At 48.2% G+C, this 14048-nt stretch overlaps 1 protein-coding gene across 1 annotated transcript; it reads left to right on the plus strand.

Annotated features, from left to right (window-relative positions):
* The first annotated feature begins 1518 nt into the window (after positions 1-1518).
* Positions 1519-12778, plus strand: DSTN (destrin, actin depolymerizing factor). Its single transcript, XM_082306168.1, has 4 exons — positions 1519-1647; positions 10471-10778; positions 11015-11091; positions 12356-12778. The coding sequence occupies exons 1-4, from the start codon at positions 1645-1647 to the stop codon at positions 12463-12465; spliced, it is 498 nt and encodes a 165-aa protein (XP_082162294.1). The 5' UTR covers positions 1519-1644; the 3' UTR covers positions 12466-12778.
* Positions 12779-14048: the final 1270 nt, after the last annotated feature.

Below are 14048 nucleotides of genomic sequence, written 5' to 3' on the forward strand. Positions count from 1 at the left end.
TAAGTCTAAGACACACTGGTAGGTCTTTTGCTCATTTCACCACAAATCTGATGCAAATGCTCTTGCAAAAGGGACCCCTGGCCAGCGTAAGCCACCCAACACAAGAGCCTAACACAATAGGGCTGCTTTTCCAATATATGCATCTTCAATATGGGGTCTTTCAGCAACCTCTATCTAATGTGAACAGGCATAACAGCATCTAAAAAGGGCACCTACTTACTGGGGTGTGGGGCAAGGAGAGGAAAAAAATCACAATGTAATACCCTTGATTAGAACAGCAATATGGATGAAAACTGTAAGGTACAGCTCACACCTTTATTATTGCAGCTTTATGCTAGCTGTAACCTGGTATTGCTGCCTCATACCCCAGCCCTGAAAACATGCAATCGAGTCTTGTTTTTGTTTTCTGCTTACAAGGAGGCACAGAGACTCAACAAAAACAGCGTGATGCCGGGGACTCTTTGCTCATCAATTCAAGCCGGGAACACCACTGCCTTCAGGATCCAGGAATGAAACCTCACTGTCTATACATTTTTTAACATTAGCAGGTGCTTCTGTAATCTGATTACAAAAAGCCCGAGCTGCATTGCCCAGAAACATCATGGAAATAATATTTCCGTAGCATTTCAGAGTGAGCAGTACTGCAATAAACAGGGCACAGCAGCTTCTCCGAGCCCCTCGGTCTCAGCAGCAGCGTTTTCTCAGCGGTCAGCTTTGTCCCGGAGACAAACCGTGCTTTGTTTCAGCCACCTGAAATAGACGCCGCTCTGATTCATGCGGGGAGGCTTCTGCTGCTGCTGCTGTCGGTGCTGCTGCCGCTGGGAAGAAATGCACAGGGTTTCCTGCAGCAGGCAGCGAGCGCGGCCGGCCGGAGCCAATCAGGAGTGCCTGACTGAGATCGCACCAAAGTAGGTATTAAAAAAAACCCTTTAAAAAAAAAAAAAAAAAAAGAGAGAGAGAGAGAGAGAGAAAGCAAGCCCCACACTTCCTCCTCGCCAGCCCGCCCGCCCCCAGCCGCTCTCGCTCAGGCCGCCGCCTCCCGCGGGCCGCCCTCCTGCTTGCCCCCGGGCCGTGCCCGCCCCCCAGCCGCCCCCGGGGTGCCCCCCCCGGGCTCCCTCTGCCCTCCCCCATGACTGCCGCCCCCTCACGACTGCCTCAGTCCCGTTCATCTCCCCCACCCCCGCTGCGCCCCGCCGGCAGCCGCCGCACCGCCCTTCCCCTCACGGCTCCCCCAGCTCGCCCCTCAGCGCCTCCCCCCCAGCGTACACCTTGGGGCAGGTAAATCCCGCCCCGCCTCGCAGAGGGGCCGCCGCCATTGGCCGGCCGGCGCGCGGCCGCCGTCAATCACCCCCCGGCTCCCCCCGTGATTGGGCAGCCCACCCCCCTCGGCCGGGCGGGGGGTCTGTGGGTGCGCGGGTTCCCCTCCCCCCCGGGGGCGGGCGTTGCCACGCAGGGCTCCCGCCATAGCAACCGCTTCCTCCTCCGGGCACGGCGGCCGTGACGTCGGCAGCGTTTCCGCCCCGGCTCGCGCCCTCGCCGCTTCCCTTCCTGCTGCCGGAGCCCGCGCCGCGCCCAGCATCCGAGGGGAGCAGCAGCAGCCGCCGCCGCACCGCGCTCCGCCGCCCGCCGCGCCCCGCCGACACCATGGTAGGGAGCCGGGCGCCGCCGGGGGAGCGGGGGGCGCGGGCCCTTACGCTTCTCCCCCCATCCCCCTCCTTCTTCGCCTTCATCCCCTGGGGAAAGAAGGCAGGGGGGCGCTTGGTACCGCCCGCCGCATCCCGGTCTGCGCTGCCGCCGCGCCCGGCGGCACGGCCGTATCGCGCCCCCCTTTCCCTCTCTTTCCCTCCCCCCGGGTCCTTTCGCCTTTGAACTCGAGGCGGCGGATCCGTTCTCCTCCCTTCCCCTCCCCCCCATCCCGCCATGAGGCGGCGGAAGGTTACTCCCCCCTCTCTGAGGCGATGGAACTGCCCTCTCCCCTTCGTCCTCCCCCCGTGAGGCGATGGTACGTTCCGCGCCGCATACAGGCGCTAGGGGCGGGCGTGTCCATTTCGCCCTGGGGAGGGGGGGGCGGTGAGGAGGGCGGGCGAGGCGGGAAGAGCCGGGGGGGGGGGGGGGCGCACCGCCGCGGCGGGGCGATGCGCGGCCCCTCCCTGTGCCGCAGGGCGCGGCCGGGGGGGGGGGGGGGTGGGAGATGGCGGAGGGTCCCCCCACTCGAGGGGCTGCGTGGGGAGGAGGCCGCAGCCTGGCAGAAAGGACACGGCGGGTGGGAGCCCGCCCCGGGGTTCGTGGGGCTGCCCAGCTCGGGAGGAAGCGCGGCCTCCGCCGCATCCGCCCCGACGGGCGGCCCCGGGCGGGAGCCATCTTCCTCCAAAGGCGAGGGGTTTCGGGCCTGGCCTAGAAAACGGCGGCGGCTCCTCGGAGGAGCGGGGCGGCAGAGACGAGCACCCCCTCCTCCCGCCGGCCCCGGTGCGCAGCCTCTCGGGGCCGGGCCGCCCGCGGTGAGGCCCGGCTGGAGTCGGCAGCGCTGGTCGCAGACAAAAGGGGGGAAGGAAAACGCTGGTCCTAACAAACGCGGGTTTTTTTTGCAGCGACTGCTCGAAGGAGCTTAAATTTTAAGGTGCTTGCCGCAAGGGCTTGGGAGATTTTTGTCTTGCTTCTCTGCACAGAGAAGATACAAAGCTGGAAACACTATATCTAAGATAAAACGCTGGAAACAGAGGAAGCATAGAAATGTATCAAACACACACACTGACTTGCCCCTTTTCTCTGGCTTTCAAGGAAAATGCCAGGGTTCTCATTTCATAAATGGGGCGGAATAGGCCAAACAGCTATTATGCTTCGTGGTGGTTCGTTTTCTGTTGGTTTGCCTAGACTAAAACTCTGCATCCCCGTTTAACTCGGGCTACTGAGGCTGACAAATTCACTTCGATTATTAGCTCATACAGTTTCAACTGCTGTCCCATTTTTGCTTGAGTCATGCCCAAGCACTTGTCCAGCAACAAACATTTGTGTGTTTTGACACACTTGCCTAGTTTACTTGCCTTTAGTAGAGGGGTTATGTATTGAGGCCTTCCCATGGTATTTACCATTAGTTGCTTGAACATGTGGTATATCCAGTAAATAAACTTTTAGTTTGTACAGACCTGGCAGACAGGATGTGCTACTAATCTCTCTGCCTCCTGTAACACCCGAGTTGAAGCATCTATGGCTGGTCTGCAGCATGGAGCAGAGCTAATGGCAGTTGCAGAAGAAGCTGCTGAAAGTCTGACGAGACTTGCAGCTCTTGTTTAAAATAGGCTTGTCTGAACAAGCTGGCTACCACCTCTGCAGTACGCAAACCTAGTTTAGAATGACTACTCAGTGTGTCAGGCTTCATCTTGCTTCAGAACTAGAGAATTCCCCGGTCACTCAAAAGTAGTATTTCTCATAGTGATCTCCATTTTGGAACAGGGTCTGGGTTTTTTTTTTGTTTTGGTTTGGGTTTTTTTTAAGATGCTTTCCAGTTGCTGCAGATGAACTTGCTTTTGGGCAAAGAGTGTAGGCCTTCTGGCAGAGTACAGTAATGCCAGCAGGAGGGCATGATTTGGTATCAAAAGGGCATTGGATTTTCTGCTTTTGTGTCTTGCCACAAGGTTCAGTTTCTTTGCTACTGGATTAAATGAGTCCTTGGTCTTTGGAAGACCGCGCAAATTATTTTTCTTGGTTGTTAGTCAGTACTATTCCCAAATCTGTGTAATTACAAGGTACATATGCCTCATATACAAGATGACAGCCTTCTGACAATTGATAGTGTGGGTGTCTGGCATGTTCTTACTTGCCTTGTCAGAATATCACTATCAGAGGCTCCTGCTGGGAGCAAGGGCTGACCTAAGCGATCTCATACAGGAGAGCCTGCAGACAGCCAGAACTTGCATGTAAAGCTGTTCAGAGCCTCTCGCTCGCCTAACTCTTCAGTATTCACAGCGATTTCTAGGAAGGATACCTTGGTAACGAGTACTGGGATGCCCAGAGCAGGCCTTCAAAGCCTGTTTTTAAGGGTGAGGTTTAAGCTTTACATTGCTGTAGGTGCCTAGAGGGCCACAAGAAAATTCTTACAGACACTTGGGCTCATAATAGCTGATTTGTGTGCTGAATGTGTTTCTAAGAAGCTTTGCTTTCCTGCAAGAGTCCTGTTGCATACCAGCTTACACCCGCATTACCTTAAAAACACACGTTTCAACACAGGAATGGGTACTACTCAAAACTTCTGCTCTGCTACTGGCTACCACGGTTCCTGTTTTTCAGCAGTGTCGCTGGGGTTGGCTTTTGCGGGTATTGCTTGTTCTGCCTACCTTGATAATTATACCAGGAGTTAACTTGATGGTAGCTCAGAGAAGGTGATGATTTTCTCTTTGGCTGAAAGCTGAGGACATGACCTCCAGGAATTCTGGGGAGACTTTTTTCTGCCCCCCCCCCCCCCTTTTTTTTTTAAAAAATAATTGCTTTCTTACTCATCTCTCCTCGTCTAGTCAGTAACCTTTCTTATTGGCAGGAAAAAGAAAGCTGAATAGAGTTTTGATTCCTTCCCCCCCCCAGAAAAAAGAGACTAAATAATGCAAAATAAAAAACTTGAGTCTAGCTGGCAAAATCTGCCTACAAGTGATATGCAAATAACTCTTGCTGGTTTATGGTGTGCAAATAATGGCCTCTTACACAACAGCAGTAAAAAGGCAGTTAGTTAAGTTTCCTATCATGCTTCAGATCTGAATTGAAGCTTTGGACTTTCGGATGCATGGGCTGCCTGTCGTAAAGGGAGGTGCCTGCCTGTCGGGCTGTAGGTAGCAGAGGATGTGGGCCTATTGGGACTTGAAGTCACTGGTGTTCCCACACTGGTGCTGGTCTTTGGGGGTGAAGGTAAATTAGTCACTCCACGCATTGCCTCCTTTCCTACTCAGTAAAGTGGGGGTGGCGATATCAGACGGGTTTTCTTGAGTGCTCAAATAACAGATTAAAAGCAAAGCAATACTTCAGATCCTTGTATTTTTAACTACACACATTTTCAGTCGGCTCATTGGCCATGGCTGACACCTTTTCAGAGCCCTGATTTGGCAAAATCTTCTCCCAGTCTGTTAGCTGCAGTCAGGCTACATGACCCTCCCTGTCTGCTAGGTGCACTCACAACTAACTTGGCTTAGCTTTTCCTTCAAGGTCTCGGCGCCGATGACGTCCTAGGGTGTTGCGTGGCAGTGTAAGGGACAGCTTTGTGAAGGCTGCTCTCCCAGAACAGTCGGGCGGTAGCAGGTTTAATTGAAAAAATATTTGTCGCAGAGATGTACTATGACACATTCCTGAGTCAGATGGAAATGCCACATGGTTACACAGGCAGTTCTGGCAGTGGCAGGGGATTTTGAAGGTAGATAGGAGGGATGGTATGCCAAGCATAGGGGAAACAAGGTGTTTGCTGAAGAAACCAAGAACCAAATATATGGCAGTAATGCGACTGGCAAACATGGGAGCACGGTGTTCTCGAATCGCTGCCTTTGCAGTTAAACAAGGCATACTTTAGTAAGTTCTTGATGTCAAATTCTGGAAAAAATGATGATGCTTTTCCAAGAAGGAAAAGTTTCCACTTGAGTAGCTGTGGATAGTCCACACTGGTGTATACAATGTTTGTGCATGGTTCCCAAACGAAACAAGTCAAGAACTGGTTCTTGAAATGTCTCTGTAGATAACACGTGCACACGCACCGCTATGGAGGGCTTTTAGGTTCTGATCATGGGCAAGAAAACCCATGCTGTAAAATTGTCAATACTTAAAAACAAATTTAGGCCTTCAGACTTGTCTTGAGGCAAACCAAGTCATTAGCTTAAAGTCTTCTTGGCAGTCTTACAGTTGAGGAGGGAACAAAGACTTTTCTTAGGTAAAATATTTTAAATATTCAAGGAAAATACTGGAGTTCACAGCATTTCCTAACAAAAGAGAAGGCAAATTTCATTGTGTCGAAGTTGCTTTTCAGTGCAGGCTTGCTACAAATCCAGTTTATCAGGCGTCTGGCATGTGTCTCACTCCTGAAGTGGCTTTCTGTATATGGGGATTTTCTTGAGAAAGCTTTGGATTATTCTTCAGTCTTTCCCCATTTAGATTAAATTTCAGTTGTAGAGTACTTGGCGATGTAGGCAAAACGTTGGAAGCTATTAGTGGAGGCAGCTGGGGACGGCTCTTGCAGTTGGAAGCCTGCTAGACAGAAGGCTCTCTCTTTGGGCTGCCCTGTGTAGGGACGGCATTCTGCTCTCGCAAGACTTCTGCAGTGCTTTGCACTTAAGGCAGGAACGATGGCTTTGTGTAGGGAATAAGAGCTGCTGTGTTACTGCAGCGCATGCTGACAAGGCATTTAATGCAACCATTACCTCATGTGCCTACAGCAGTCTATATGAAAATACAATGAGGACACTGGTATAAGTGCTCCAGAATAATGTACGGGGCAACGCTGCCCGCAAGACGCCACCGCCTTTGCAATGGTTGCATGGAAGTACTGGGGGAAAACTCATTTTTGCTGATTCCTTCAGAGAAACTTACTCTGTCCATTCTCGCCTGAATGTCTCCCTTAATATGCTGTACTGGTGACATTTTCCCACCTGATAATTAGGTGGCTTGCCTCCTTGCTGCTGCCTTGTTTCAGTGAGGTTAACAGGCCCTGCAGTTAAGGTCCTCGACACCTATAGAAACAGGCTGGCTACTTGAATGTAGTCTTTTCTCTGCAGTTGTGTCCTGAGAATGGTTTTAAGTTGGTGTTGCCTGTGTTACAGGGTTTATCTGTCCCCTACAACAAAATGTCACCAGCTAATGATCCTGTATCCCGCAAGTACCTGCAACATGTACTGCTCAATGAACAGCCACCCATGTACCAGTCCAGAGTTGGATAGCTGCTTTTGTACTGAAAAAGGAACAGAACCAGGCTAGCTGTCGTTCAAGCCAGAATGCACAAAATAATAATGAATGTGCTGTATTGAATCCTCTGAGCAGAACGATATCGGGACAAAGAGAGAAAATCCAGACTAACAAATAAACATTTATTCTGTTGTTACTGGCGGGGTGGAGGCTTCTCAACAGCTATTCTTCTGGACAAATCGGCAGAGACACGGTTAAAGTGTTGACTGAGGACGTGTATTTACGAGTGTGGCATTTCTCCGTGTTCCAGTGCTCTTAACAGTCACCCTGTTGCTGCCCTACACAGAATGGTTGCAACCAACTTACAACAAAAGCTGCCTAGGGTTTGGGGTTTTTTTTCCTTTTTAATATCTTTACGAAGCCAGTTGTGGCTGGTATAAGCCCAGGGTTGAAGAGGGAGTCGTACCGTTACAAAAGTAGATACTCTTTTTGGAAGCAATTAGTTGCACCGGGAGCTTATGGGTTCATTTCAACCCATACTGTGACACAGCTAGAAGATTTTCTCAGATGGAACAAATCTGCATTGTCCCTAGCAATATAATGGCTGCTAATGTCAGCCTGCGTGATGAATCCAGGGGTTGTACAGCAGCTGTGAAAAGGAGTAGCACCAGCTACGAACAGCCTTTTGCTTTGGAAAGTTAAAAAAAATCCAGTTCTTACTCTTGTCCCTTCAGCTTCTGGTCAGTCCCAGTTATCAGCTGCAGATTAACAGTGAATTTTGAGTTTCCAGACTGAATACTCTCAACATTTTTGGAATCTGAACCGACTTGCCAGCAGTGCTCAGTTTCTTTATAAGGAAACAACTTGTCTCCCAACTTGGAGACATGTTTCTGGCTGTGCAGTAGCACAAGCATATGCCCTGGACTGCATGGTTTGCATCCACCTGCAGCTCCATTGCTTGCTTGCTTCTGGCTCTCTGCTGAGCATTAATCTCTTCCGTCAACGTTAACTTCTTGGAAGCAGGAATTGGTGCAGGGGAATCTGTTGTGATCTTGGAGGAAAGATCAAGAATTGACAGAGGTAGAGCTAGGTGACATGAACTGCTTTTATGCAATTACTAGACTCATTCCCATGCTAGTTCAGGCTTTCTAAGCGTTTTCTACTTAGAATCTTGAGGTTTTTGTGACTAAAAACTGAGTCTTAACACCTGTTGTCAGCTACTGAGGTGCCATTAGTTAGAAGACAAACCTCAGGGGAAAAAAATGGTTATCTTGAGTTCGCTGTGGATTTATCCTTAGCGAACGATGCAATGGTTCTAGTTGCTGCACCGCTTGCTTTATTAGGGCAACATTGTGTTATTTAGAGTCTTCCCAGAGAGCTCTTGCCTACACCAGCCAGAGGGATGGGAGGAAGAAGACCTTTATTCCTCATTAGTTGTCAGTCACATTGTGACAAAGTGCAGCCTCTCCGTATGGCAGAGGTGATACAAGAATGAGTCACTCTGAGCCGACGTTTGCACTTTTGCTCGAATTTGTCCTGGAATAGACTTTCCCCGCATACTTTCCTTGCCTTATTGAAGATATGCAGAAGGGTGGCTGCCTGCCAGGCAGCTGAGGCATGGTGACTTACTCCCTGTTCTCCTATCCCAAAGTAAGTGCAAGGGATTCTGGATAGATTACCCCTAATAAACAAGCCGTGCATTGTAAATCTTGAGGAGGATCCCCTTGTATTTGAGAAAACCCCTGAAGAGCACTGTCTCCACACTAGAGAAAAGCTGCTGTCTCAGATTCACTGCTGTATGAGGTTGCCCTGATTTTGCATGACCAGCACTTGGGAGATCTAGATGCCAGATTCCATGGTAATAGATTCTGCCAGCTGTGCCACCTCTCCTCACTGGCTTAGCAAAGCTATGCCAGCCACTAGAAGGTACAGAAAGAGAGATGTTGGTAGAAAAAGGAGAATCCAGGCTCATCTGAGGTCCTGCGTGGTAGGCATTGGTCAAGGCTTTAAAAAATATACACATTAAGTAGTTGTCCAATCAATAACCGTCTCTCAAGGACAGCTTGTTTGAAAGTTAGCACTAAGCAGTTCCCCTTCACCACTGGTTTCCCTGGTTTGGCAGCTGGACTCTGCTGTTTCTTTAGAACTTTTCCACTCTGACAAAGTACAATGCCCCCCACAAAATGAATCCATCAAGCACATATCTGGGGGCTGAGCTTGAGGAAAAACAAAATGAAGAACAACCTTTAGTCTTTTTCAGTTGTCATATCTCACGTGATGCTTTACCTGACTGTTTAGTACTGCTGACTGTGCTTGTAACAGTGACGTGTGGCAGTTTACACAGAGGGAGGAGGGCGATTTTCCTTCTGAGATAGGAATTGCCATATCTGAGGATAATGTCATTTTAATTTGGAAGACCAAAAACCAGTGGGAGAAGAAGTAGTATTAGAAAGGAATCTCACTGTTTAGACTGAATGCAGCATTTTGAACAGATAGATGAGGACAGGCTTCAATTTGGTCTTTACTGCTCTGGCCATGATGTCCTTCCAGCAGCGTCTACTGGCCAGTATGGCTCCCAACATTTGCAGTATTTCCTATTGCACAGCTGCTTTTAAGCTCTACAACTTTGCTGCACTCTGAGAACAAAACTCAGATACAAATGCTTCTACCCTGCCACCTCTCTTTTTTTCTTCTTTCTTTTTTTTTTTTTTGTCTCGTTCCCAAAAAAGCAGCAGACTGAAAATGCAGTTCAGCCTCTTGTCGTTTTTGCTAGGTCTTGTCCTCTTTATTTTGTGCAGCTGCCTTTAACATTAGATTGGTAATGCTGCATGTGCACCTCCTATTACAGCTAGCACAGGGGGATACCACTAAGTAACTAGAATTCCCCATTGGACTTTGAGGGGAGAAGAAAAAAAAAAAAACCAAAAACCCACAACTTGAAAAGGCAGCTTGCTTTAAAAACTGGTGGAGGAACTGCTGGGAAGGAGACACTTTAACTGTTAGACTTGCAAGTTCTCCCTTTAAAACACTGAATTCGGAGCAGCTTCTGCAAGTTGGCTTGTTCAGCTAAAAACTGTACCACTACAGTCCCAGTACCCCACTACATCTCTCTTGATCTCTAAACCAAATCCGTGTGACAAGGATGGAATTTGGCCATGTTTTACCTCTGTTCCTAAAGCTGCAAGCAAGCGTGCTAGAAATGGCTAGGAGACTTTGAACAGAAGATCCTTGTGGACTTGATTGTCTAGCCAGCCTGAAATGGGTAATAAAATTAAGCTGCTCTAATGCCACAACTGAATCTCAGAGGACAAGGGGTGGACATGTGTGTAAAACTACCCCAAAACAATGCTCTAAATAAGTAGGATTGTGCCTGCTTCGGAATAGTTTTGGTTTGGCAGCTGGCTGCGGGCAGCATCGAGACTCCAGATTCTTTACTTGGCTTGGAAAAAGAGGGCCTGCAGCCTTTTCTGACAAGACTCTTAGGCCACTGGTGACTATTGCCAGTATTGGTTGTCTTCTAGCCTCAGATTTAAGGCAGTGCGGTAATGCAGTTCTGAAAATCTGCGATGGTAGCCCTGAAGGTCTTTGCTCTTGTCTTTGCAGGCATCTGGAGTACAAGTTGCCGATGAGGTATGCCGTATCTTCTATGACATGAAAGTGCGGAAGTGCTCTACGCCTGAGGAAATTAAGAAGAGGAAGAAGGCTGTAATCTTCTGCCTCAGTCCAGACAAAAAGTGCATTATTGTGGAAGAAGGCAAAGAGATTCTGGTGGGAGATGTCGGTGTGACAGTTACCGACCCTTTCAAGCACTTTGTGCAGATGCTTCCTGAGAAGGATTGCCGTTATGCCTTGTATGATGCAAGCTTTGAGACCAAGGAATCCAAAAAAGAAGAGCTGATGTTTTTCTTGTGGTAAGCCATCTTCCCAACTCATTCCTAACATGCAGCCCAAGCACTGTGGGGGAGGTCTCTGAGCATTTGTATTGCCCAGGCTGGCAAGATGGCAGGCTTAAAGTGAGCTGGACAGTCTGATGCCTGCATTCTGAGCCATGAGACGTTTGACTTGTTCATAATCGGTAGGACACTGCTTCTGTCTGTGCTGGGTAATAAATGTCGCTAATTGCACTTTTTTTGCTGTATCCCGCTAGGGCACCAGAACAAGCACCTCTCAAAAGTAAGATGATCTACGCAAGCTCCAAGGATGCAATCAAAAAGAAGTTTCAAGGTACGTAATACAGCTAACACTCCTAGCTGTGCCATGCCCCTAGAATGCTTACACAGCAAGGCTTAACTGTTGGCTAATTGGCTTTTTTTTTTTTTTTGAGATAGACAGAGCTAAAATGAGCTCTGGCTAAAACTTAGGCTGTCTGACTCTGAATTTTAGAGGCACTAGAACTGTGCTCAGGACAAGAGCAGGCTTTGCAGCGTGCGACACCATAGCTGTACTGTACAGAGCAGCACATCTGCACCGTACAGGCTAGAAACCATTAGATTCATAACAGCGAGCTGGATTTTGTGCAGAGCTGCCTCTGTGGCAGAGGACTTTCAGCCCTGTGTCTGTTGAAATACACAATCCCATAAACTTATTGTGCTGCTGTAGTAGTAATTAACAATTCACTTGATTTAGAGATGCAGTTGTGATTACTTATTGCAAAAGGCATCGCATCTCCAAGTGGAGAAGCTAAGTTCTGTTCAGCCTGTCAGGCACCGTTAACCAAGGAGTAAGCACCTCGCTGCAGCATTCAGAAATTTCATGCTAAGTCGGTCATTATGATGGCTCGTAGCCAGCTAGCGCTGCCCTCCCCCTTTCAGTTCCTCATGCTGTGCTGGGCCACGGTCTTGCAGTGTGCAAGACTGACAGGATCATTGTGCAGCAGTACCAGCCTTCACAGGACAACTCGCCAGTGGATTGGAACTAGCCAGGGAGACTGTTGTGTGCCGCACGTGCGGAAGCTGAAAAAAAGAAAAAAGAAATCCTGTGATTTTTCTGCTTTTCTCCACATAAGACAGGCTTGGGTTGGGCTCCCCACCCTCCAAAAAAAGAAATCACTCTTAATTCCTTAGACCAGCAAAGTCTTTCTCGTCTCTACATCTCAAATTACCGCTGCTTCTTTCACCCACCTCTCCAGAGCCAGCAGAAGCTGAGTCAGCCATCTTAGTGTGCTTGTGTGTAGCATCCTCAGCTGCCATATCCAGGGTAGCACTAGAAATGAGAGATTTATTCGTAAGATAGCCTGCAATGAAAAGGCTAACAGTCTGAGCACTGATCTAGTGAAAACTTTCTCCCTGATATTTCTGCGTTGATATTTGGTGTGTAGCCAGATGTCTCCTGTGACATATCAGGGATAAAACATCCAAATTCCTAAGGCAGGACTTACCTGCTTGAGTGACCGATTGCCTCTTCTAATATTACTACCAAGTATGCTTCTTTGATTGATTACTAGCATGTTGAAATAGTGCATTATTGAGTGTTTTGCCTCTTTTTTTAGGCATAAAGCATGAATGCCAAGCAAATGGGCCAGAGGACCTCAACCGAGCTTGCATTGCTGAGAAGCTAGGAGGCTCCCTAGTCGTAGCTTTTGAAGGAAGTCCCGTGTAGATGTCATACAGTGCCACAACTCTACAAGCATTCCATGTTTTAATATATCAGTTATGTAAAGCAACCATTCTAGGCAAGGGTTTCACTAACTGTAGGGAAGCTGTCTTGTAGAAGTAAAGTAGACTTTGGAGATGTAGCTCGTATGTACAAATGACCCTAAATAAATCAAATCTAAGGATTTATCTTGGTGTATTAATATTTGCATTGGTTTTACAGCCCAATACTGTCCCCGGTGGATTAACACTAAAGGTCTTAAAAAATTTTGGTCCAATGCAGCAGTGTATCATGGGATGAAAGGGGGGGGGGGGGGGGGGGAAGAACAATCTGGTTCCTGTTCTTACTTTTCTAAATTGTAACAAGCAAAATTCAGTTGGTCTTTTTGAGGCTACTGGCCAAATTGCCAAACTCAAAAAATTTTCCCCTGTAACAGTTTAATTCAAAACTTAAAACCTGTAGTTAAAGTTAGGCTAAAGCAACCTGTTAGCACCAAAACTGGGTTAAATTCTTAGTGCTTGCAGTTGCAGAGCAGTACTAATACAGGCTAATTCTGAAGTTAGAGATAAAATAGACACAGTTTTCTGGACAAATAGTCCTAATCCACTCTCTTGTAAACTCACTGTGCAGTAATAATATTTAAAGGTTCACTTGTTCTGCAGGTTCAATTTTCTCATTATGAAGTGTCTTGAGGTCTCTTCCAGCCTGAATGATTCTATAAAAACTGCTTTTTTGTTGACATAGTTTAATTTAGAACTACCTTAGTTTCACTAATACACACTTATTAGCGGATCGGATGCTTCTGAGGCTTTTACAAATGCAGATTCTTATACCAGAGCTCTCCAGTTATGGGTAGTACAATGAGAAGGAACCACATCTTAAAAAGTGGTATTCTCAGCCCCAGTCTTTGGTCACTTGGTCCATTTGTCCATAGTTAACTATTGATTTAACTTAGTAGAACCAATCAGCCTGACTAATACGGCTTGATCTGGGCTTTTTGTCTGTTAGCTTCTTTAATTCTGTAGAAATGCATGGAAATATCACCTGCTAGAAAGTTTGACCTGAAATGCCTTTTGTATGGGGGGTAGAGAACATTCCTGTGCCAGCTACAGAGATCTTAAAAGCTTCCATGTTTCACTAGTGGTTGATTAAAGCTGTTTCCTTTGTGTAATGTGTACATGGGAGTTGCATAGAGTTTTCCTGTATGTCTGTAGAGAAAAAGAAAAAAAAAAAAAACCAAAACAAACCCCTTAGCCTCCAGTGCATTACTGTGATATGTTCTGTGCGTGCCAAATTTGAATAGCCTAAATAAATGGGGTTTCCCTCCCCTGGGTCAGTGACTGATTCCTCTCCAGCCTCTGGATTAGCCCTCCTGCAGCGGGGCCGGTGCCCTGCGTAAGCCGGGCGCTCGGGGAGCTGGTACGCCTTCCGCAGCTGTGCTGCTCACGAGGGAGAGAGGACTGGGGGGGAGACAGGCTGGAAGGAAGAGCTGGTGGAGGCGGAGGGAGTTGGAGGGTGGAAAGCAGGTTCATCTGCCTGCAAAGTGTGCTGCCCTCCTTGGCCCTGCACCCCTCTCGCAGCTGAGCGAC

This window comes from Platalea leucorodia, assembly GCF_965183815.1.
Source record: "Platalea leucorodia genome assembly, chromosome: 3".
NCBI lineage: Eukaryota > Metazoa > Chordata > Aves > Pelecaniformes > Threskiornithidae > Platalea > Platalea leucorodia.